Here is a 26686-nt window from a genome sequence, read left to right on the forward strand (position 1 = left end):
GTGGCCACTAGATGGCAGCAGATGGTAAGAAACGTGAGTTTGCAGGCGGGCTGGGCAGAGTAGGGCTGGAAATCCCTCCATTTTGCTTTACATCTTTAATGAGATATGTGAAGAAAATTAGTCCCTTACATACCAGACACAGATGCCACAGCATATGGAGAGATGCCGCACAGCAATATTTCTCTGGTTATTAAACAGGAGGCACCTAACCAGTCATTCACTGCATCATCATGCAGACTTATCCTTTAGATCTCTGGATACTGTTGTTGACAAGGTAATAACAGAATAAGGCGGTTAAGAAGACTGATGTCGGGACGTGGGCCCCTGGGCTCATGGGACTTCGCCACGCCTGGGGACAGGGCGCGTTGCCAGAAAATGAGGAGCAGCCTCTGGGGCCACTTTTCCTGGGCCAGGGGACACTGTGTGGCTTCTGCTGCCAGGCTCAGCCCCAGCAGGTGTCTGCTGCTCTCTGGTCCCCCGGCAGTCCTTGGGGACTCATTTATTCAGAAGCCCCATTACCATGAGATAATTCTGTGGTCTGACCTTTCACCACAACCCCAAAAGGGAAAGGGAGCCCTGAGCATTTTAAAGAGCAAACCACACTTGCTTCTCCAACAAAATTGAAGAGAAACAGCATAACTAAAGTGCATTCAAATGCACATAGATAGGAAAACACTTTCTATGCTGCCCCAAACAAAAGGAAGGGGACCTGCCCTGCTGACTGCAGAAACAGCCTTACTTGGAAGACAAACTTTCCTAAGAGAGTATCCCCAGGTCCAGAGCAGGCAGAGATTGCTACTTTCTGACTATATTCTACCCATTTCCCCACTCCTCACACTTTTCCCCAGCCCCACCACTCTAACTATTCCTTTATTTAATTATTCCACATTGCCAAACCCAGGGGCTTGGTAAGGCCTTCATGGTAGCTGAGGAACAGAGAACAGATTATTCAGTCCAAGCAACCAGTACCCCTCTCAGGCTCAACTAGAAACTGTTCTCTTATTAACCTGAAAGCCCAAAACTCCCAGGATTTCTCAGAGTCACTGATGAAGCACCATAACAGTCCTGAAATGAAAGCAAATAAAACAGCCATTTTTCATACAGAGAAACTGAGGTGTAAAACTGAAATCAGCTATAACTCTCCTGGTCCCCATCGCTTTCCCATAGAGTCAACCCAGTGAAAAAGTCGAGGCAAGACTCACCCTACCAGTAGTTCTCTCCCTCTCTTAGAAAATTGCTTCCTGTGCTAGAAATGCTCATTTGTCTGTGTGACTTTAGACAACTCGCTTAACCTCTCTGTGCCTCACTTATCATCTGTAATTTGAGGGACTAGAACCGGATGATGACTAAGGCCCATTCCAGCTCTGCAGTCTTGTGGCTAATTTCCCAGTCCTTTGCCAGCCCTCAAGGAGAGTCGTATGGGACACTTTTTCCAACAATAGTCAAACTCAATGGGAGCAAGCAGAATTTCCTCCTCCAATTGAAAAGACACGGAGTGGTTTCGGAGTGTTGTCGATGTCTTTTGTCCTCAGAGCGAGGCAAACGGAGGTTTCAGATGTTACTGGCACTAACAGCAGGGCCTAAAGGTGGCCACACTCTTGTGGAAGGACCATGCAGAGCTGTCCCCATGGGCAGTGTAGGTGCATAACCAAGACTGGGGGATGCTTTAATAACTACTTCTCAATACGAAGGCCTATTTTATTCTGCACAGGGGTGTGGGGCCAATCCAGATCTCCCAGGAGGAATCCACTCTCACCCATAATGGGAGATTGGTTCAGCTCAGCTTCTCTCACAAAGGGCTGAATATGGCATGCAGCAGTACAGGCAGCTCCCCGCAGCTCCATGTGAAAATGACTCACAGCAGTTTATGAATATCAAACCTCCTTTGATGTGTTCCCAGACGTGAAGAACAGCCACAGGGGGAGGAGATGGACTCTGGTTGCTGGCTCTGTGGGGTGGTGCACAGAGGGCCTGGGCACATCTGGTACCATCCTGAAGCTCCAGGAGAAATCCAGGCTGGGTAATTACCTAGGACCTCCTAGGATAACAGAGCATCCTTTCATAGCTCTCTCCCACCCTCTCACTCTCTTTCTGTCTCCAGCTACAAGGGAATTAGATTCTCCAAGAAGTTACAACCTGTTTCTGTACCTTCACCTTTCCTGAGGAGATAACAATTCACATCCCTGAATGAAAGTTGTTTTATTGAGCACAAAATGAATGCACCCCCTCACTCAGCATCTGTGCCAATTGCCTTAAAGCCACAGATCTGGCCCCTGTCAGCCAAGTAAAAGGATTTTCCTCTGTCATGGCCATTTCCAGACTCTCAGCCTTTCAAGTGGCCACATGGCACCTTGTCTTCCTAACAGGCTCTCAATGATGATTGAATACAAAGGCTCCAAGTCTCCCTTGTGTTGGCGGCTCCTGAGATTGGGTCGATCACAATCACCCACAGCAGAAGACAGCCGTGCTGACAGTCAGATGAGCATCAGGCCACACAGCAGAAGAGGAGGGTCAGCCACAGCCCCTTCATGCCCATTTCAACAGAAAGCTTATTTATATGCAAGGGGTGTTCCCTTCCCAGACAGTGTTCAAGAGCACATTGGTCACTGGAAACTTGGGTGAAATCCTCGTGGTTATAGAAGGGAGTGGCAAAGGGCATGTAGAAAGAGAATCAGTTCCCCACCGTGCCTGCACATTTCATTTTCTCAAATGAAGCTGATCTTATTTTGCAGTTAAGTTGGACTTTGACTGAAAAGCCCTTATACACCCAGAGATCTGCACATACCCACACACGGAAATAACAAACAGCTCCTCTTTACTGAGCAGTGACCACGAGTCAGGCACAATGCCTGGGGCTTCACATGCATCATCTCTAATCCTCATCAATGTTCTGGGTGTGGGAGGGATGGCAGCTATTGTTATCCCTGTTTTATGGATGAGGAACCTAAGGCCAGAAAGGCTAAGAAACTTTCTTAAGATTGAACTACAGTAGAAGAGCTAAAATTCTAGATGGTTGGATTCCAAAGCATCATCTCTTAACCACTGTACTATGGGGCAATATGCTTATTAGCAAGTGTTTATTCTGTTGGAGGCACTGGGGTTATGAGGTAGTACTGGAAAGACAGTTACTAACTTCACAAAGCTTCATTTTAACTGCACGCCCATGCACACAGAGCTACAGACACATGCACACAGAGCTACACACACATGCACAGAGCTACTGTAACTGTGGTGTCTCCCAAGAGTGCTGTCACCAAGGTATCCAGAGTCCATCCTTCCTCGATATCCTACTCTCATTCCTCCTGCCCTTGAACCACCATTTGAATTGTGCCTCGGGTAAAGACTGAGGTCTTCAACAGAGAGGTCGAAGCTGCTTGAAATTTAGAGAAAATTTTGTGAGCAATTCAACCTTTTCTACATTATGCTATAGTTATCCAGCTCCTGAGCTAGCCATCGGGTAATTTTGTTTTGTTTTTTAACTTGGCCAGGAAGTTTCTCTGACTCATTTCTCTATCTTTTCGGAGGAACAGGGTAGGAGAGCAACAGGGGAAAGGACAGAGAGGATTTCAAGTTTGATGAAGGTTCAGGAAGTCAAGCCATAGGTCAACTCGAAGAAATAAAGCAGGGGAGGATTCAGGGTGGAGGGGGTGAAGCTCCATTGCTTCCATGACCCAATAAGATAAGTGGTAATACAGCTGATGGACACTGTGTGCAAAGGTCAAACAAAAGGAAAGAAGCAGACGTTGTGCTAGTTGCAGATTTTGCCAGGAGCAGACTGGCTGCCAACACTGCTTCAGCCTTGACTCACAGAGATCCATGATCTGGGAGACAAGACAGTGTCCTTCTGTGCTGGACATTTTCTGTAAAATTGACCCAAGTGGGGGAACTCCCTGAAGTTAAGAAAAACCTCCCCTCTAAGGCCGAGTTATTGAACCACCTATATGTAAGACAGGAGACTGAAACCATTTAAGTCCCAGGAAAAATGCAACTTAATCTTCTTATGACCTAGACCTCTTTTCAAATCTAATGAAAAAAGTTTGCTATACATAAAAGTTTGCCTCCAATTTTATTCAGGAGATTTGTGCTTCTTCCGGAACTGCCCCTGAATCTGGAGGTAGTAATTCTAGATCAAAGTCTCCCTAGAACCTTAAAAAAGGTGGACTGAGAAGACTGGATGCACAGCTCTAGGTAACCACTCCTCCACTGCCACCACCATGCTTTCTAATCCCCAGGGGAGCCTGGTCATCTTGCCAGACAATTACAATTTCTCCTGACAAAACCCAAGTTTTAGGAAGTTAACAGCGTCTTTGTTTCTGATTCTCTCTATGCCTATCTCTCAAGGTGCCCCCTCATTAATGAATCTTAATCCTCACTTTCACTTCTCAACTCTGGCTCCCAATTTCCGTTTTTCCACCCCTCATCTTGGGGAGCCATCCCGGAATCCCCTCATTAATCCACAGACATCCATCTGAGGACTTCATGCTAAGGATTCATCAGTCCCCACTTTCTTACATTTGACCACTGGAGGGCAATGCTGGTCTGGCCGACGCACTCTAGGTGTTCTGCTCCATCTTTGTCTCAACCTTGCCTGTCATTTCAGGATACAGCCTCTGGTTGGAAGCCAAAATCAAGGACCAGTAGAGCACCTGTAGGCTAGTAGAACAGCCAGGCCTATTACAGCAGCTCCCTGACACTGGGGATCATAGGAATAAAAGGAAGTTTATGGAAAAGTGCATCTGTTTCCATGGGTGACACAATCCCCTGGGAAAGAGTCTGAGAGGGGTGCTTGCCTAATTGTGTTATTAACCAGAAACAACCTGTCTCTCTGACTAGGGGATGCAGAGTCCTACCTGTCTTCACTCTCTCAGATGTAAGCCCCTGGAGGGTAATGTCTTAGTAAGGTCTGCATTCCTCTAGTAAGCACAGTGTTTGGCAACAAATAGTTGTTGGATGAATAAATGGATGAATATGTGTATGGATATATAGGTATAAATTGGAACTGGCCATTTTCAGATTTGTTGCTATTTCCTAGCTCTGATGAAATCTAAAATTTAAATAATCTATTGCTGAGAATTCTTAGCCTTAAAGACAGCTAAGGATGGTCAAATGGCTAATTAAACCAGTGGTTGTCATTGTACAAATGTTATTTCAAGTGCTACTTCAAAAGTTTCAGGTCTGTTATTTTTAGGAAGTCCTTCATTATGTCATCCATGTGTCCTCAGACTCACCAGCCTGTGGATTACAAAATACAGACACCATTTCATTAATATTCAATTTACAAGAACCTGCAAGCTCATCATGTAGAATATCGTTATGTCCCCAAGTGAATTGTGGGAATTTCATATGCCACAGTGGGTCTCCATGGGACCCAATAGTTCCACAGAGCCAGTGCTCTTCCTCAGGCCACTTTTCATCATCTCGTGAGACTTTTCTCCAGGCGGCTCTTCCCTCTACCTCCACCCCAGTGGATCCCATGTCAGCGTGGACACGGTCTACTCTCTTAATCATTCAAAGCACTGCTTAATGTTTGAAGAAGGAAGAAGAACACACTTTGAGACCCAAATCCCAATTTGAGACTTTTTCTACCTCCAAGCAGGCTTACATATAGCAAACACCAGCTCAAGGCGCCCAGTAAAAATCTGCAGGCATCTCCATATCTCCAAGTGCAGAGAGCAGAGGAAGTCTTTTCTTCTCAGACCAAGGCTAGCTCTTTTCCTGCCCTGGGATGATTGACAGTGAGAAAAGAACATTTCCTCCAAGGAAGCACTGCACCTGCTTCTCCACCTTCTCAGATGGGGCCCAACCTTCATGACCCTGACAAAGCAAACCTGGTGCTCAGCTGTCTTATTAGATCTATAATACTATGTGTGGGACATCAACAGCCCTAACTAAATTCAGATTTGGGGAAAATAGGCCCCTCATTCTAACTAAAAAGGCACCATTTAATTTTTCTAACAGAACACTTACTATTTTGATGCACAACATCTGTTTTCAGTTTAATGATGACTTCATCATCTCAAATACAATGAGTGAATCGTTATTTGAAATGAGAATAACCTCATTCTCAACCTTACTTTAGTTTTCTCAACAAAAGAAGAGTGCTCAAAGTTCATCTAGGGTCTTTACCTACAGAAACTTGATGCTGTCAGCAATCTTCAAGGAGCAGCTCTGCCAAAGGAAAAAGAAAGAAAAAAGGAAATCCTGCTTTTATAAAAAATCCCTATTATAAAAATTTCTAACAAGTCTCTCCCTAGGTCCCCAGATTACATGGTCCTCATCCTTCTCATAAAAATGCTGTTAAAAAAAAAAGGTGTCATTTTGACACCTTTCCTGAGAGCAGAGATTGAAAAAAAAAATCATTCTAAAATAGCATTTTTCTATCACTGTCCAATGGGAAGTGAGTTGATCATATGTTAAGCATGTCCTATACTATGCTCTTGCTCAAGATGCCTTTGGTGTGAATAAGGGATGGGTTTCTAGGGTAAAATCTCTGTTCTATACCTGCAAAAAACAATGTACAGAAATTTCCATAACAAAGGAGACTGACAGTCAATACATAGGACTCCATAGGCAGGAAGTCTCCAGGGTCAGCTCCCTGCATTCAAATACAGACCTGCACCAGGGGTCTGATTTCCAGGTCCAGGGCTCAGTGAGTGGATGATGCCTGAGGTCAGGCCTCACGTCCAGGTTTAACAGTGATGGCAGGCCACAGACCTTCCTGCCTTGTGATTTCAAAAAGCCCAGAATCTTTCTCAGTTCCTACTGATGCTCACTTTGGCCCAGGTCAGAAGTGCCTGAGATTGCTTTCCTTGAAACCACAGTCCTTTCTTACAACTCCAAAACCAAGCAGCCCTGGTTATGCTACTGTGGCAGAGCAGAGAATGTTGGTCAGTCCTTCCAAACTGCACACATTGGGTTCTCCCTGGGGAGGTGATCACATTATGCTACTTTGTTGAACACTAAGGACTCCAATAAGGACTGTGAATCCCAAATATTGCTTGTGTGGGAGCCGTGTCTTTCAGGTCATTCACCAGAAATTATCCAAACAGAAAATTTTATTTCAAGTTATGTTCAGAGTCCAGCAGTTCATATACAAGATTCAGATGAGACTTCTAAAAATCACCTGTGTCTTGGCTAGAGTACCCTGGCAGCCTCTTGAAAATCAATTCCCTAAGAAATCTGTCTTTTAGAAATGGACCTTCCCAAAGCCAGTGAGAGAACGGGAGGAGTATGAGTTTTCCAAAGGGAGACATATACAGACTTTCATGTCATTAATGTCTGAAGTCAGACCATGATAAATGTTGGTCAGAGTACAATGCACAGCAGCCCAAAGGAGGGGGAAATTAACTTGGTTCAGGAGGACCAGGAAAGGCTCCCTGTGGAAGTTTTAGTTAAAGTGACTTAAAGGATGAATGATTTTGATGAATGAGGGATTGGAGAAGGACATGGCGAGCAGAGGGAGTGCAGCTTGAGCAATGTCAAGGAGGGATATGAACCGTGCTTGGGGAACAGTGTTCACTTGGTGAGAGCCGAGTCTGCCGGAGTTGGGGCAGGGGAGTGGTTGGAGTGGTGGCTTGTAGCTTGACTGAGAAAGCTTTTGTGAATCACACTAAGGGACTAGATTCTGTTATATGGGAAATGGGCAGAAATCAGAGGCACATAAGAGGAAATGTGCTTCAAAGAGTGCTTGGAAAGATTACGATGGATGGGAAGATTGGGTCTGAGACCGGAAACAAAGAGATCAGATATAAAGTTAATACAAAGCTGAGGTAGACATTGAGAAGGATCAAAAGGACTTGGAAAGAGAAAATAGATTCAAGAAGCACCTCAAAAATAGATAAACGATATGTTGGAGTGAGAGCAAAAGGAGAGATTGTCTCTCCCCGACATCCTGGCTATGTGCTGGAAGATTCTCTAGTTCCCAAGCCCCAAGGTCTTACCATTAGAAATTAATCCTTACCTATTTGTCCATTAAGACTTAAGGTGTCAGTCCTTCCAGGAATGTTTTTATGTGCCTATGGTCCAAAGGATTAATCTCCAGTGGCAGAAAGCCAGGTACCAACAGAGGAGATTTGGGGGCAGTGGTCTTCTCAGAGCCCTCAAAAATCATTACATAGTTGACTGCCCACTTCTCTTATTTATAAAGCTGTTTGTGTGAATAAGCACCCAACTTTGTCTGTGACCATTTGATTACTGATTGAATATGAAATAAAAGCCAAACATCTATATTGTTTTTCTTTCTCTGAATTATCCTTTTTTCTCTCTTCAGATTTGGAACAAAGAAACACAGATCCAGAGAAAACGTCCTAAATCCTTGACCCCCCATCCAGTTGGTGCCCCAGCCTGGTAAAATGGCTTTGGGTGCAACATTTTCCCAATAGCAGACACAGCCTTCCCTGGGAGCATTGGGTAGGCCAGCCCAGGGCTACCATGCAGCACATATACATCTTCCCAACAAGCTCCACTGTCACAAACACCATTCACACTGTCACAGGCAAGCCTCTGGCCACTGATGCCACCCCACCCGCTCTGGTGCGGGCACACCTGCAGCACTCCCCTGCACATGTCCATGGTGTATCTGTGCAGTCACAGCTGTCACCAACTCAATTCTGTATAACCCTAAGTCCAGGCATCTTGGGGTGGGTGTCTCCTTATTTCTTTGTCCATGGTCCTACCCTCCTTTAAAAATTGTTTATGAGAGTATCTTGCAGAAAGATATGTGATCTTGAAAGAGAGAGGAGGAAAGAGATAAGGTAGGAGAGTGGCAGGGGTGGAGGGTAGAAACTTTGAGAAAGACAATAAAAGAGAAAGGGTCCTTGACCTTCATCAGTCCCAGCTCCCAAAATAAGATTGGCCCTAAAGATAGCTTATTATGTATCCCAAATTAAAATTTTGTGGCTCTGCAGTCATTGTGTACACAATGAACAGAAAACCATCACACAAAAGATGCAGTTATTCTCACAGTGGGAACAATAGCAGCCAAGCTGATTCTGCTCCAAGAATAGAATAACAGTGCTAAGTCAGGAACTCGAAAACTTTGTCAACAAATAGAATGATTTCTTGATGGGAAAATGGCTATAAAAGAAGGTGGGCAGAAAAGCAGCCTTCTGACTCTTGAACTGGGCATGGGTTGCCAGGGAAAATTCCAGCCTGGGTTCCTCCATAGTGAGCTCACAACCAGCTGTTCTGACTGGGGAAAAGCCCTGCCTGAATATGAACAGACTCCAGAAGGCCCTCACCTTACCCCTGCCCAGAATCACATACAGAATCTGACAGGCTGTACCTGCTTCTCTTGCCTAAAGTTACGCACTTTCAGCTCCATGACTGCAGAAATTTCAGCTGGTTTTTGTTTCCATTGTAGCCTCAGCATTCAGCAGAAGGTTTGCATATAGTTGGCACCCAATAAACATTTGTTAAATGAATGGTTGATTGATTAATCAATTAATCGATTAATTTAAAATGAACAAAATCCTTCCTTCCTGTCTGGCTTCTGAAGAATGAGTCTGAGTACTGGAAACTGCCAGACAGGCAACAGAAGCCACAGTGGACTTGGAAAAAATGACCATTTCTACCTTTACTCATCCTTCTGGACACCTTAGATTCCTGAAATTCAGGAACAAGGACCCAAGAGATCATGACCCACTAACTGTCTTAACAAAAGACTATCTTCCTGGCTGTTTCCTTTCAGAGAAAAGCCCCCTGGGGCTGATAAGGGAATGGCACCATATGTTGAAAACACAGACCCTGAGTGGTGGAGGGCACCAGAGCCTCCTCTAAGGAGCCTGTTGGATTGCAGCCTTTGAACAAATCTAAGTGTATCTTTTGATAGCACTGGCATCAACCACCCCCAAGGACCTCTTTCCTTTATTGCTTCAGCAATGAAGCAGCCACGTGGCTGTTGTAGATAAGGTGACCCAAGTGCATTGTGCATGCAAAGTAGGCTACATGGTGCACAGCACTGAGAACCGCAGACACGCCACATCCTGGCTTCTTCTCTACATCACGCTGCCCTTCCTCTGTAAGTGGCCCCCAGGTAAGCTAGTACGATTTCCCACTTCTCATTTCTCATTTCCTGTTCTTTTTTCTTTGCCAGATGGCTCCTGCAAGACTGAAATCACACAGCCTTCCAACATGGCCACCATGATTGGTACAGATGTCAAGTTCCAATGCCAATATAACATTCCTGATGGGGAATTATGATTCTGTGTACTGGCATCTGCAGACAGCTAACAAAAGTCTTACCTATATCTGCCATCCCTTTCAAGGCACCCTGGAATCAGAGCATTGCCAGTTGTCTGTGGACAGAAAATTGTTCTCCAGAGCCTTAATCCTTAAGCATGTGCCGCCGAGAAACAGAGCCATTTACTGCTGTGCACGGTGGGCACCATAATGTATGCCGAATATCTCACACTGAACAAACGCTGTCAGTCTCAAGCAGCCTCAACACAGAAAATTCAAAGGATCCACCAACAACACACAAGGTGTTTAGTGTCATCTTAAACTTGCATCTTGAATGCATCATCAATTCATTCATTCAAAACTAAGAGTCTCTTATGGCTTGCAAATTGATGTACTGAGCATTGTGAGGGATGCAAACATATACAACAAACCTTCTCAAATAGTAAAATGTTTTCAGCAGGTAGTTTCTCCTCACTTTTATCTTGCTAAACCATAAGAAATTAAAATTAAATCCTGTTTATTTGAATCTTCCAGCTGACAAATAAAAGCACAGTCTTTGATACACAGAGGGACAAATGAATTGCACACACATGCAAACTCAACGTCAGCAATTAACATCTGAATTACATACCCACAACTTACCAATATTTCAAAAAGCCTGAAAAAATATTATATATCTATGTATACATTTATGTACAGCACACTTATAGATAGATAATATATAGATTCATAGACAGACATGCAGTAAGAAGCATCATAAAATGACCAAGCTCAAGTCCAGACTCCAAAGCCAGACTTTTTGAGTTTTGAATTCCAGACCTTCCATTTACTGACTCTCTCAATAGCCATATGACCTTGGGTAAGTTACTTTGTGCCTTGTTTTCCTCATCTATAAAATAATGATAACAATAACACCTACCTCAGGGATTGTTGCAGGGATTAAGTGAACTATAGCACATGTTAATGTATTCAGAGCAAGGTTTGGCACAGGGAAAGCACTCAATGAGTATTAACCATTCTTGCTGTTGAAGGTGATAATATCCTGAAATTATTACATTTCCTCTGTGTTGGGCTGGGTTGAGCCTTTAGGAAGTTGTTGATAAGAAGTCAGTCAGTCTCTTGAACAATTAAACATTATTTTCTATGTTAGTACCCTATCTAGTAAGAACTAAATGTCAGTGAAAATTCAGAGAAATACAATTCAAAAGGCCCTGAGGACCTTTTTCCTGGATGGTGATAAATTATTGAGGGCTTCCTATGTAGAAAAAAAAAAAAAAACAGAGGAAAGTAATTTCTGCTTGACCATCATAAAATAAGCAAATGTAGACTTTATGAGATATTAAAATACAACAGTAGCTCCACTCATTAAGTGAATAGATTAGTGGAATAATTTATAAATATAAAGCCAAAAGTAAAATTAAAGTCGTTTGTGAACGTATTTTTTAAGTAAAGTATTTGTTCTATCAACATAACAGGCATAGTAGATGACCTGAAAAAGTTCCCACCCCCAAGAAGATAAATTAAGTCACAGTATGCCTGACTTGTGTCATCCTCAAAAACTGGGAAGTCAGGAGGAGTCCAAGACTCCAGAAGTGAGGAGGCTCCACAAAGACACCTCCACATCAGCCTCTGCTTATTCAAGGCCCCATCCATGGAAACTCGATGGTGTGAACTACTGCACTGAGAACTGGGGGTAAGTGAGGACTGTCTTCTCTATTTTCTTTTCTGAAGATGCAGGGTCTCCTGCTCATTCAGATCCTGTGTTTTATTCATCAATGGGAACACAAATCCCCTGCTGTCTTGCTGGCTTTCTCATTTGCAGCCAACATATGGGTTTATCAGCACTGGTACCCACCGAAGAACAGCCCTTCAGGGACATAGGATAACACAAAACAGGAGATTTTTCTTGGAATAAAGAGTTGGGGAAGGATCCTTCGTAAAATTTGGTTTTGGGGTGAGATCTCAAAGTCTTGACCCTCATGGGACAGGCAGAGACTCAGGGGTATTTGGTGAGTGACTGAGTCCCTATTCCTCCTGGGCTTGCTCTTCCCCAGGGCACCTCAGAACCAGAATTGCTGAATGTTAATGTGGGAGACTCAGGTTTCCTACAGGACACTTACAACTCTGGTAACCCTGCTGTATGCTCTGCCAGTAAGGAACTACTTAGTAATTCCTCCCAGAGCCAACATCCAAAGACCAATGTCACGTCACATGCAATACGGAAATGCAACTCTGTCATCTGTGTCTCTGATTCTGTCATTCATTACTCCATGCTAAAATTCCCAGTGAGAGAAATCATCTTTCTTCTTTTTCAAAACCAGCTACCATTGAAGGTAAAGAAAAGTTTAGAGGAAGAAGAACAAAGTCATTACAGAACTATGCATTAATTGGTGAGCACTGTCCAGGGACAGGTTTTCTGGTAAGTGATCCATAAGAAGCAAAGCAAAAATTATGGTGGTGCTGATGGAATATTTGAGAGTCTCTGCCCCAACCAACTCATAATCGAATTGGAAGCCCTTCAATCTCCCCATGCAACCCTTGAAGGACAGTCATAGAAGAAAAGGCGAGCAGGAAGGTTTAACTAGTTAACAAGTATTCATCAAGTGTCCATAAATCTCAGGGTACAGAAGTGGCATTTTTGTATTCAATTATGGATATTAGTGTTTTCTATGTGCTCCATGCCACACTGAGAGCCAAGCTCTCTCCCATTGTGTATCTCATACCATAGCAGGGCTTACAGTCTAAAAGAGTAGCCAAATCAGATGCTTGTGGAAGCAAGAGATACTTGGTTGTGATAATTATGGGGGTGTTCCAGGAGGAAAGTACGGATTGAAATTTGAATATTTCCATTTCAGGATGAGTTAGGTGATGGGAGCCAAGAAGACATCCTAAAGGAATTAAATCCTGAGCTGAGAATAGATATGAAAAAGTTTCTTTATTTACATCCCAAGGACCCAAGTCAGTAACAGAAGCAGAATTACAACTTGAGAAAGGCCCCACTTGTCTCTATGCTGTTTTGCTCGGCAGCTGCTTCCTTGGATGCCACACAGCTGGGCAAGTGAGTCACAGATGGACTATTGGCAGCCAAAATCTTTTTAGAGACAAATGACACTGTGTTTTCCTTGATGCCCATTGAAATTCCTCACTAATTTCCAAAAATATCTTATGTTGCTTTAAAACAACCAGTGAGGCCAGACATTTCAGTAGAACAAATCAGAGAAACAAAGTTAATTTCAGCCATCTGAGCACTCTGAGCCCAAATTAGCTAGACTGAGAAGAATCGCTTACTTACCAAAGGCAGTCCCAGGACACCCGGCAGCTGAGGTCCTGACTCACAGCATTCTAACCAAGAGAAAACACAAACACAGTGTCTTCTCTTTTCATTCATCTCTGTTACTGGTCTTCAGTTGCTTATCCAACCAGCTGGAGACAGAGCAGAGAAACCAGAAAGCAAAGACAGCAATTAGAAATAGGAGAAACAGCTGATAAGTGCCCTGCCTAAGCAGAGGTGAATCCTGGGCACCCACTGGAAAAAGATTGCTATTACTAAAGCTTTATGTGAGGCGTTTGAGGGTTATAAGTAAGAGATAAAGCAAGGAAAGGACTTTTCTTTACCAAATTTATCTCTTTTTCACCCATAAAACTCAGAGGATGGGGAAAGAATGGATGTATTCTCAAATCAAAGGAAAAATGTTCTAAAACTTCCAATGAGAGAAAATCAGAAGTCTGGCACTTTCTCCCATTTATATTTAAGTAATACTATGTGTACATGTTTTATATCAAAGACCCCAGAGTGGCAAAGACCATCAGAGAATGGCACTAGGCTGGGCATGCATAGTAGCTGGTATGGGGTTAATTTGATTTGACCTTGGCATCTTTTCTCTTCTTAAAGTCCTCCCATCCTTTCTTCATCCTACATAGACAAAGAAGACTGGGGTCTAGCTCATGTGTGTCTTCCATCCTTAGCTGCCAGAGACAGTTCTTTGCCTAAGGGCACAGAAGATTGATACTGCCCATATATGTCTCTGACACGGCTCCATTCAGCTCATTCATTTATCTACCCAAGTCCTAGGGCAGCCTAACATGGCTCAATAGACCCCTGTTTCCCTCAGAGGAATGTTCTTCACAAGGCTTGAAATGACAAGCTCTGTGTCTCCCCTGGTAACGATGGCTCAGGCCAGGAGCTATGACCAGGTCACCAGTCCCACCATGGCAAAGCAGGAGAGACAAGGCAAAGAAGACAGCATCTGTGGAGGGCTTACAAAAGAGTACCTGGCACAGGAATAAGTGCTTCACACGTGTTTCTCATATCAACCTCACAGCATCCCTGTAAGGTAACTACAGTTAGCCCATTATAAGGAAATCAAGACTCGAAGCTGTAATTTGTCCCACTATGGATAAGTCACAAAGCAAGATTCAAAACCATGGACTAGTAGACCTGCAAAGTCAGTGCTCCTTTGGCATGTAGGTAATGTGGGCACTGATATCACCTACACAGTGAGCCACAAGCTATTACAGGCAGGTTCTATCCAAGTGGGAGGCACTTTGCTTTAGGTACCTAGCAGGTTTTATCCAAGTGGAAGGTGTCACCTGCTGCAGAGTGCCCCGCCTCTCCCTGCACCTACAACAGTGGGTGAAAGACCTGGATTTCCCATGTTTTTGCCTGAGTTGCTGGCAAATTCTTTCCTAAACTCAGTCTTCACTAAATAAGCAATCAACCCTCTAGGTTTCTTGAGAGCTGGGACGTCTAGAAAACCTGCTTGGACTAGCAAATATCTGTGAGCTCCTAATATTGACAAACTTTGTGCTAGACATGAGGAATACAAATATAAATAAGGTAAAATTTATGTTCTAAATAGTCTTAAAGTCCAATGCAGGAAACAGATTATTAGAGAATCAGGGTGATACACCATGGCCCAACATGGCAGGGAGTCCAGGTGAACACCTCCCTCAGGTGGAGTTAAAGAAGGGAGAGGAAGAATGGTATGGCTTTTCCAGGAAGAAGGAGAAGCCAGTGTAAAAACTGAGCATCTGGAAGTCTATGACACATCTTTAAACCTGCAAGTATTTTTATGTGGGTAAAGGGTTGAACACAAGTGGGGAAATGGCCAAATGTGAGACTGCAGAAGGTAACAGATCAGGAGGTCTTAGGGACCACACAGCAGATAATTGGAGACAGAATGGCCATATTTTACAGACTGGTTTGCACCTTTGTGCCCTCATGCCTTTACTTTGATCATTTTCTCTCCTGGGAATGCCCTCTGGACACAAAGGCTGACAACGTCCTGCTGAACTTAAAGGGCTCAGTTCAGGGTTTTTCTTTGGAAAACTGCAAACAGAAGCAACTTTCTTCCACCGTGCTCCTTGAACACGTTGTCTCTACTTCTTTTACAGGACTTAACACTCCAAAGTTAATATTTGCACTTAACATTTTGTCGTCATATGTCTTTCTTCCCAGTAACCTGAATTTTTTTTAAAGCAGAAAGCCATATCATTTACCTTTATGTTTCCCAAATAGTATCTGGCCCACAGTAGCCCATGTTTGTTCAATTAACAACCTACCTTGTAACCTTGCCAGCCTGTCACACCTCTCTGAGGAAGTGACTAACACCAAACCACCTTTATAACTGACAAAACTTCTCCTGGGCAGAGAGCCGCTGATCTGGGTAGGGGCAGCCAGGAGAGCACCAGCCTACTGCAGGGTCACCCCTCACCCCATGGAGCCATGCCGAGGACCTGTCCCCTCTTCTTCCTCGCTGTCTTCTGTGCAGGTAAGGACTGGCTGGGGCCTTTTGCTCTTAGGGATGTGTGTCCCTGGGGCAATTTTCTGGGGGCCTAAAAGAGTGTATCATTGCAGAGCACTGCTGTAACACCCAGTCCCCTTGGGGAAGAGGGAATCCTTCACATTCTCTCTGACCTAGGGCTTTTCATTTCAGAGGTCTCATTGGATATAATTTTGGAATCAGACACCAAGGCACTGACTGTTCTCGCTGGGGAGGCTGCCAGCTTCCGTTGCAGTGTAACAGGAGGGGACCTGAAGAACTATCAAGTGAGCTGGTATAAGAAGAGTGAAGATAAGGCTCTGATTTTGGTCTTCAAACTAAGCAACAGTTCTAAGTACAATTTAGGGAATAATTTCATGGGGAGAATTGATGCTTTAAAAAACCTATTTATGCTCGACATTCAGAAAGCAACAACAAAAGATGTTGGGACTTACTACTGTGCGTCTGACATCCACAGTGCTGCGGCTCCATCTCTGACTGCTTCAGAAACCCTAGGGCCAAACTGAGTTGGCAGATCCAATTCAAGAGCACCCTGGACTAAAATGCGCCACACCTGAGATGAGGCTGCCTGATCACTTCACCAGTAACATCTGATAAAAGAGGCCAGCAGCTGAAGTGGGGGCAAGGACCTTATCTTTGCAGTTAGCTTCAAGGGGCCTTCTTTATCAGTTGAAGAGGGCAGAAGAGACTGTTAGGATTTACGTGGAGAGATGTGGCAGTGGGTGGGTGGGGGGAGGGGGGTCCTGCACCTGTCTCTCATAGGCTCCTGAGGAAAGGTTGAAAATAACAGCTTTTAATACTGAATAGGCCTTCTCATTGTGGAGGCAGGCTGAGATAAACAGAACTTTAACTATCAAGAGTGCTGTAGCTCATTGCAGTCTTTATTGTTAAAGCGTTCGTGTGCATAAGCCAGATAAAGCAAGGATGGTTTTCCATTACCGTGCTAATCAAAATTTCCAAAGCTATTAGAGATAGCTTTAATTCTTACTCTGTGAAGAAGGGTGAATAGAGTCATTTTCTGAAATGTTTCCACAACTATTTCAGGTATTGAGTGTTTTATATCTTCCCTTAGCTGCCAAGGAGTCCTGGGGACCTGTGGGGACAAGCAGAAAGAGGCAATGCACAGGCTCCCTTCACGCTGGTTGCTGAGGGAGATCTTAGAGACAAATACTTGTGGCAATGTGGAATTTCTGAATTGGGTATGAGTCAGCTAAATTGAAAATAATTATTTGATTTCTGAGTCCCACATTGAAATGGGTAAGCCAAGAAGGTCTGAGACTGCAGGGAGCAAAGACCTGGAGGAACCCACTGAGCAGACAAGTAGGCAGAGGGGCTTAAAGATATAAACATTAAACACTCATCTAGGGAGTGCCTTCATCCTGTTGACGCTCTTTGTTCTGCTCAAATATCTGTCTGGAATCCTCCCCCCCACCTAAGGTTAAAATTCAGGCATTAGGACACAGAGTAGACATAAATGTGAAAATTACAACTGAAAGTCGGCCCTCCTGACACCTTCTATTCAACATTTCTTCCAAGGCACTACCATCTTCATCACATATTTTTTGTAGGGTACTTATTGTTCATGGTATTGGGATTGGTCGTGGGAATCGCAAAGTTCTAAGGCAGCTTCTATTCAAAGTTCTATTGTCATCAATGTGTTTCCAATTTATTTTTAAAAGACAGGGCATTGGAAAGTACAAAGATACAAAGAATACAAAAATGTAAGACAGCACGTATGATAATAAGGGTTAGTGATTTTGTGTGCGGTGCTCTAGGAGTTTATAAAAGGACCAATCACTATGAGAAAAGTTTCTTAGGTTCAAGACTGCAGTGAATGATCACATCACTGCACTACAGCCTGGGTAAAGGAGTGAGACCCTGACTCAAAAAAAAAAAAAAAAGAAAAGAAATTTTGTTAACTTTTTTTGCTTTTGTAAAAAAAATTTTATTTGTATATGCTTAGTTTAAGTGTAGATTTCTCACATGCATATATTGCGTAGTGGTGAAGCCTGGGCTTTTAGTGTACCCATCACCCGAAGAGTGACCATGGTACTCAATAGGTAATTTTTCAACCCTCACTTCCCTCTCATGCGCCCACCTGTTAGAGTCTTACGGTGTCTATGGTTCTACTCTGCATTTCCATGTGTGCACATCATCTAGCCCCCACTTATAAGTGAGAACATGCAGTATTTGACTTTCTATTTCTGGGAAATTTTACTTAGGATAATGGCCTTCAGTTCCATCTATGTTGCTGCAAAAGATGTTATTTCATTCTTTTTCATGGTTGTGTAGTATAAATATCACACTAAGAAAATTGTCTTAGAATAGCTGAGGCTTAAAAGAGGCATGACTTGGATAAGTAGGAAGGAAGAGGAAGGGTATTTCAGGGTGGGTATACTAGTTATCTATTGTCACATACAATAGCTCAAAACTTAGAGGCTCAGAACAACATTTATTATCTCAGTTTCTGTGGGTAAAAAATCCAAGTGTGGCTTAGCTGCATCCTCTGGCTCAAGGCCACTCATCAGGCTTCCATCAGTGTTACCTATGGCTGTAGTCATCTCAAGGCTCAACTTGAAGAAGTTCACTCATGTGGATGTTAACGGGCTAATATGGTTTGGGTGTGTGTTCCCTCCAGATCTCATGTATAAATGTAATTCCCAGCGTTGGAGGTGGGACCTAGTGGAAGATGTTGGTTCACGGGGGAAGATCCTTCATGAATGGCTTAGCTCCATCCCCTTGGTGATGAATGGGTTCTCACTCTATTAGTTCAAGGCGAGCTGATTGTTTAAAAGGAGGCTGGTACCTTCTCCTGTCTCTCTTACTCCCTCTCTCACCATGTGACATGTGCTCAGGCTCTCCTGCCCTGACTACAGAGAAATGGACATTAGATGTGGTTAAGGATTCTCTAGAATAATGGTTCTCAACTCTGTCTACATATTTGAATCACCTGGGGATATCCTTTGAAAATACTAATGTCTAGTATACATCTCCAGAGATTTTGATTGAATCAGTGTGGGCTTGAAGCTCTGGCTTCCCAGGTAACTCAACCTCCTTCCTCTCCTCTTGCTCTTCCCTCCCCCTGGGGTTGAAAGCCACTGGCTTAAGACCTTGCTATTCCAAGTGTAGTCTAGACAAACATAATCAGCATCACCTGGAAGGTTTCCAGAATGCAGACTCTCGTGCACCATCCTAGACACACTGAATCAGAAACTGCATTTTAAACAAAACTCCCCAGGTAAATTATATGTATATTAAGGTTTGAGAAACACTGGCCTAGGCATTCATCATTATTGAAAACATTCGTGGAGGTGATAAAAATATAAATGCATTTTCCCCAAATGTCACCTAAGAATCTATATTTGTAAAAAAATCTCCTGAAGGGATTCTGATGTACAACCAGGTGTGGGGCTCACTGATGGACAGTCAGTCATCCCCAATTCAGCTTACAGATTATTTGTGTTACTAATATAATAAATATTCTCATTGGGGTGATAGTGAGTCTTTGTATGCTTCTTAGAGGACGGTATTACATAAATTCTAGGTTTTATCATTTCTCATTCATCCACAAGCAAATAAGTAAATGAGTTAATATTTACTGAGTCAATATACTTTTTACCACACCATGATGGATTATCCATGGAAACCCAGAATCTTGCACCACATACCTTCAATTCAAGATCAAGCCAAAAAAAAAAAAAATCCACAAATTATCGGTGTCTGGTTAAGTCTGATTGGGAAGAAGAGGAACAGGAAATACAAGAATATATGCCTCCAGTGGTCCATTCCTCCTGTAAGATGAATGAGCACATGAAGTTCTGGCCCATGTTGGGGTGGGGTAACATAGAACCTGAGGTTGGCCTGGGGTGAGCATGAAAAAAGCCTGGAGACGAGGAGGAGGGAATCCTGGGAGAAAATAGCTGGACTGCCCAACAATCTGAGGGTCTGGGCACAAACAATGAAAAAAGAAACCAGACAAAAATTAAAGTTGAAAACCTGGAGAAATTTAAATAATTCCTGCACTAACTAGCAGGTAACTAAGGAAGCATTTTATGTAACATCTGAAGCCTCAGACTTAGGTGGAGACAGGGCCACTGAAGGCCCTAGCCTAGTATGGGCATCGACCAAGTGTCTCTGCAGAAATCCCAAAGCCAAATGAGTGACATGAACACCAGCTATTAGTCTTGTATTGTTCATTGTTCATGTTCTTTTTTTTTTTTTTTTTTTGAAATGGAGTCTCATTCTGTCACCCAAGCTGGAGTACAGTGCCGTGATCTTAGCTCACTCCAACCCCCGCCTCCCAGATTCAAGCAATTCTCCTGCCTCAGCCTCCCCAGTAGCTGGGATTACAGGTTCCCACTACCACACCCAGCTAATTTCTGTATTTTTAGTAGAGATGGAGTTTCGCCATGTTGGCCAGGCTGGTCTTGAACACCTGACCTCAGGCAATCCTCCTGCCTCAGCCTCCCAAAGTGCTGGGATAACAGGCGTATGCCACTATGCCTGGCCTGTATTGTTAATTTCCTTCCCCATCCATTGGTAAAGGCAATTGAGAGTTGACTAAATTCATATTATTGTTGCCTCCATTGTTCTGCTTTCTGTGATTCTTATCCATCATGAGAAGGGCTGACTTGGAAGAGTTCAGAGCAGTGAAGAGAAATCCCAAAGAGTGTCTGCCAACCCTCAAAAAGACTGAATTTGACTGTCAGGCATAGGAATAGGTTTGCCACTCTCACAAGGCTCCCAAGAAGAAACCTTGGGCATGCTGAATGGCTAGAAAAAGAAGATTCCTATCTGATGCCCAAAGGCAGCCAGAAGGCATCATGGCTGCCCTCACAAAGTGGTCACCCAACATTGTGAAACCATGGCTATGAGTGAAAAGGCAAGAGAAAATAAGGGAATCTGAAACCATGTGAATATGCCACTTCCTCTGCATCAGAGAAGGCCAGAGACCGGCAACAAAGAGAATATTACTTCTATCATATAACACATTGCTAATTCGGAAGGTGCCACAGCCTTGAGAAAGTCCTCCTTACACCATCTTGAAAGCTCTCAGGTAGGGTCCAAATAAAAAAAATGGACTCAAGGAAATCAAGTTGTGACCTTCACTCTGAACAATCAAGATTTTAAACAGAAAATTTGAACCATTGAATTTGAAAGTAAGAAAGGATCTTAAAAGTCAAGTAGAAATCTCTTCATTGAGTTTAATGTTCATTAAATATTGAATGAATAAATGATCATCCAGTCTCAATTCAAATATTTTCAATAATTCTTATTTTAAAAAATCTTTCCTATACCAAATCAAAATCTGCCTCCCATAACTTCATCTCTTTGTATTTGTTATGCCTTCTGGAGCAACACAGACTAAGTTCACCTTCACATATTCAAATATTTAAAGACAGCTATCCTTAAATGTCCAACCATTCATCATGACTGTCTAATAAATTTTAAACTCCTTGAGAGAAGAATCCAAGTTCAATATATTTTGCTGTACCATACCATTCTTAATAGAGTAACTAACCTGTAGTAGGTAGTCAGTAAATGTGAGTTGAATACATGAATTATATCTGTGTGTCCACCTGACCAATATTTCTACTCACGTATCTCAAAGGTACTTCAACTCAAGACTTAAATCAAGAACTTCCTTGCAAATATAGCCCTATCCTAAGGTTCCCTATCTGAAGGAATAACACCATCATTTCAAACCCGTCCACTGCTCTCCGTCCTCCACTGCCACCAGCCTAGTCAATACTACCATTTTCTTCTTTGGATTGTTTCTATAGCCTTTTGAGTAAGCTAGCTGGGCTCTGGTACTATTCAATATGTCCTCCCCACGGCAGCCAGAGTGATCTCTTCAAAATACAAATATGATCATGTCATACCCCTGATTAAAAATCCTTCAGTAACTTCCCATTGCAGATAGGCAAAAGACCAAAATCTCTAAAAGTCCTCTAAGACCTTGCACAGTCTGGCTCCTTCCCACCTCCTCTGCTATACCTCTCACTCCTCTCTCCCTCATTTTCCAAACATGCCTTCTTCCAGCTATTAAATACTTGAATGTGCCTTCTCTCCCCAGGGTCTTTGCACGGGCTGTTCCCTCCCTGTGCAACACTTCTCCCACCTCCTCATCCCCTGTTTAACTCCTGTTGAAAGGAGTTAAACAAAAAAGATCAAAGCCTACACATCACAGTTTTTCAGAGGCATCTTGAGATCTCCTGACAAGTTCAGGTTGTTTTTTCTTTAATGCTTTCATATGTCAGGTTGTAATATTTTATTAATTTGATTATGCCTATTTTCTCATGAGTTTGTAAGCACTAGAGATCAAGGACTGTATCTGCATTTGCTTATCATTCAACCTGACAAACGGCATAAACATATCTGTACGAATAAATGAATGAATCTCCCACATTCTGAGACTTCCCAGAATTTAATCATCATCACAAACTCTAGGCTGTAGTGGGGACTCAAGCCTTGCCATATTCTCACTTTTTAGGGGTCTTGGAGATTCCAATGTCCCCCTGAGTTAGAGTCCATGGCTTCTCAGAAACCACTGATTTCTACTCATTCTGTCTGGCATACTCAAGAGCCCATTCTTGGGCACACGTGACAATTTGAGCAGGATTAGAGGGTCCTCTATAGGTCTGAGCCAGCTCCCACATAGGGACCCTGAACAGGTAAGTAAAACCTGCCCAGAGAATCTAGCTAGACATGAAGAAATCAGAGGGGCCCAACATGATTATTATTTTCTCAGTGACTACTGGCTGGGCTTATGATGAACCCTTTTGGTGTTTTTCATTTTGTGTGGCTATTTTCAGTAGCTGTATCATTAAAATACACAAGTCTATAATTATGGGGAGGCATATCCTCATCCCTCAAATATGTGCTGAGCACGTACAATATTCCTGGTACTGTGCCACATGCTAAGTTACAAAGGCAGCCAAAGCTCAATTCCTGTCCTCAAGGTGCTCTTCCTAGTGGAAGAAACAGACATGAAAATAGAAATTTACTAACAGAGGACGGAGCAAACAGAACACAGAGAAGGAAATGATGGCCTAGAGATGGGGAGAGCTTCTCAGAGGAGGTGCTCATAACAGAAAAAGCACTTGCTTCCCCAAGGTAAGGTGTGTTTGCAGGTTCCTTCAGATGACCCAGGGGGAAGATGAGCATCCTCAACAGTTACACAGATACACACTCACCTTGGTCTCTGATGCTTGCAGTGAAAATAAATAACTGAAAATAGGCCAAGTGTGCTGGCTCATGCCTGTAATCCCAACACTTTGAGAAGCCAAGATGGGAGGACTGCTTGAGCCCAGGAGTTCAAGACCAGCCTGGGCAACAAAGTGAGAGCTCATCTCTATTAAAAGAAAAGAAAAAAGAAAATATTAAAATATAACTGAAAATATGCAGCAAACCACCATGGCACATGTATACCTATGTAACAAATCTGCACACTCTGCCTGTGTATCCCGGAACTTAGTAAAATAAAAACTTTTTAAATTTTTAAATGTTTTAAAAATGAAAACAAATAAACTGGAAATTTATGGAAAAATATGGAACCCCAGATTAGACGCAATCAGTTTCTTTTTGTGGGGAAGTGAATTTACATCAGAGCTTTCATAGGGGTCCCATAACCACAGAATGTAAATTCCCTGCCAAGGAAAGCTTAGATACTCCCAAAATTCTGCTATTGAACGCACCACAGAACAGAGCAGCCAAAAATGGTAGTGGTATGGGTTGAGAAGATAAAGAATTAAGAAAAGCAAAGAGGAAGGGAAGAGGAAAAGGAGAATATTATTTCCTTGAAAAATGATCATTCCTTTTATTAATAACTTTCTGTTCTTACTCAGGAGCCATCTCAAACCTCTGAGCTTTCCCAGAATTTGGTACCACTGGTGCACTGATCTATTCCTCATCCTGCCAATGTGGAAACCCAGAGAGACTGGTAAAGTGCCCCCCAGAGAGGCGACACCACCAGTGGAGCTGGCTGTGAACTTTCACTTTGTTGTGTTCTTTGATTTCATTTGGTGTGAAACATTGAGATTTCTCCTCAGATATCGCAGCGCCTGGTAACTACACGAGATCTGTAAATCTTTATCTGGGCTAGATTGAACCACTTTCACTTATGAAGTTGTTTTTAATCAGAGCAAGAGTAAAACTTTTGCCCTATACAAAAAGTCAGTTGTAAACAGCCATTCTGATTCAGCTTCCTCTTTCTCCTCTGAAGTTGTGTCTCTTCTGAGAGCTCTAGAATAAAACAGCTGCCCTAGTCAGATCACCCTTCCATATTTTCCTCTTTGTATTAGTCAACTCTGCTGTGGTAACAAACAGTGCCAGGACCTCAGTGGCTTACAGCAATGAACATTTACTTTTTTCTTCCTGCTTTTACTATCAATTGGCTGCTGAGCTCTGCTCCCTGTGCCTTCCCATTCCAGAGCCCAAGATGAAAGATAAGTCACTATTTAGGACACTTTTTTTTTTCTGACAGGGTCTCGTCTCACTCTATTGCCCAGAGGCTGGAGCATAATGGCACAACATTGGCTCACTGCAGCCTCGACCTCCTGGGTTCAAGGGATTCTCCCACCTCAGCCTCCCAAGTAACTGGGACTACAGGTGTGCGTGCCACCATGCCTGGCTAATTTTTAAAAATTTTTTTGCAGAGCTGGAGTTTTGCCATGTTGCCCAGGCTAGTCTCAAACTCCTGGGCTCAAGCAAACCAATTGTGTTGGCCACCCAAAGTGCTGAGATTATACACATGAGCGACCATGCCCCTCCACACTGTTCTTATGACAGAAGAAAAAGAACAAGAGAGATGCTAGAAGAAACTCAAGATAATTCTTAAAGCTTCTGCTCAGACACAGCAGACATCATGTCCACTCACATTCATTGGCCAAAACCTTTCCATGGCCAAGCACAAAATCAGCTAGACAAGGACTCACACCTTTCCCACAGGAGGCACTGCAAAACACATAGAAATGGATGGGAATCAATAACCCTTTTTCATGGAAGGTGGATCAAATACTTCAGAATAATAATTATAACCTACCATACCCTTTAACTCCACCCATGTAATTTGTCTCCACCATGGGGAGTTTTTCCTGCTGTCAACTAAAAAAGAATTTAAAATGATTGTTTTTTCTTCTTAGAATTCTTCTGGGCCAACATTTGCCCAACTATTCTTCAGAATGTCACTGTCCCTCAAGATGTTAACAGTTGTTGCACAATTAAAAAGAATTCCACCGTCAGATAATTTTGGCAAATGCTACATATTAATAACCTCCTCTCAGTACTTACAATTCTTATTACGATATTAAATGCTCTTAGAACCCCTGCTGTAAAGATATCTATTTAACCTGGGATTGGAATCACAGAATTCTTTTTGTAATGGCACAGCCACTGAGACCTCATGAAATTCTGTAGGCAAATACTGTCCCAAAGGATTATGTGGGAATCAGTCAGGTAGATTCCTGCTGTTTCCTCATTTCTGTGCATCCAGACTGAAGGATACCTAATGATGTTGAGAGGAGCTCTGCGTAAGGCCAGTGGGTCTGTACAGGCCTCAAAAAGAAGGCTTGCAATTTTTCTAAGACCAAACTCAATGTCAGAAACCTGAAAATGTTATTCAGATACTACTCTTTGTCTGCTGAATTAAGTATAAACACCTTAGACTTTTGTTCCTTCCTTTCTTTCTGCAACAAATATATCTTGAGTCCTACTATGTGCCAAGTGCTATGCCAGACATTGAGTACATGGTGTGAGAAAAATAGACATGCAGCGTGCCCTGCGGACTTATCCAAAGTCAGAGGAGACAGACACAGGACAATCACATGAGTGAATAGCCAGTGATCATACAACCTCCCAACAGTGTAAGCTACAGCGTCAGCCACACATTCCTCCTCGAAATGATTTTCACACTTAGCTTCTGAGATGCCACACTTGGCTGATTTTCCTCTACATCATTAGCTTCTCCTTCTCAGTCCCCATTGCTGGCTCTTCCTCCACTATCCAGCTTCTAAATACTAGAGCAGCCAGCGCCCTTGCCTAGGTCTATCTTCTCTTCTCGATCTCTCCCTAGATGATCTTATTCACCCTCGCAGCATTAATTTCACATATGTGCCCATGACTCCCAAATTTATATCTCCAATGCAAAACTCTCCTCTGAGGATACAATCTTCCCCCCAATTGAACCACCTAAGTACTTACCTCTCTTGAGTTATTTTATGTGTTTTCCCTTTTGCCATAATTGTTTGCATACTTCCTTCATCCTCTTCCTAATTTATAAACCCCCGAGGCAGGGATCCTTGGTCTGTTTCATCTTCAGTTTCCATAGTGCATTGCAGAGTAACTGTTTAATATATGATTATTGAATTTAATGTTTGAACTGAATTTCTGCTTTAGGGATCACTGAAACACAGATGTAATGAAAGGGAATATTTTATTTAAAGGAATAATGCCTCATCCTTCTGTATCTCCAAATGAACAACCTCAAATGAGAGAACACAGCTACATACATTAGCATGAGGTGAATACTTAAGTTTCAAAATGCTAAATCGAGCCAGTATCATCCCTTGTGGTCACAGCAGCTGCCACAAAGGTTTTATAAATTGCCGACGTTCCCGTACCCCATCTGGCGACGCTGGAGTGTTACAGCCATGGATGACTTACTCTTCACAATAGCCTTCACTTGCATCTATTCCCTACTTTAAAATAAAAAGACAAAAAGAAGG

General features: G+C 42.9%; 2 long non-coding RNA genes and 2 gene segments (V, D, J or C); 2 read left to right on the forward strand and 2 right to left on the reverse strand.

Annotated features, from left to right (window-relative positions):
* The window catches only part of LOC108315321, a 307441-nt gene that overhangs the window by 142480 nt on the left and 138275 nt on the right, over positions 1–26686 (forward strand). Inside the window, 1 exon segment of the C gene segment in view lies at positions 3638–3647. Coding sequence covers positions 3638–3647 — 10 coding nt within the window.
* LOC108315341 overlaps positions 1–26686 on the reverse strand; it is a 271354-nt gene that overhangs the window by 142025 nt on the left and 102643 nt on the right. The window lies entirely within an intron of this gene.
* LOC119473613 overlaps positions 1–26686 on the reverse strand; it is a 105744-nt gene that overhangs the window by 8203 nt on the left and 70855 nt on the right. The gene's annotated exons all lie outside the window — the stretch shown is intronic.
* On the forward strand, positions 15760–17744 carry LOC108315325. The segment is given in 2 exon segments: positions 15760–15950; positions 16116–17744. Coding segments are annotated over 2 exon segments (399 nt in total).

Source organism: Cebus imitator, unplaced genomic scaffold (assembly GCF_001604975.1).
Source record: "Cebus imitator isolate Cc_AM_T3 unplaced genomic scaffold, Cebus_imitator-1.0 Scaffold170, whole genome shotgun sequence".
Taxonomy (NCBI): domain Eukaryota; kingdom Metazoa; phylum Chordata; class Mammalia; order Primates; family Cebidae; genus Cebus; species Cebus imitator.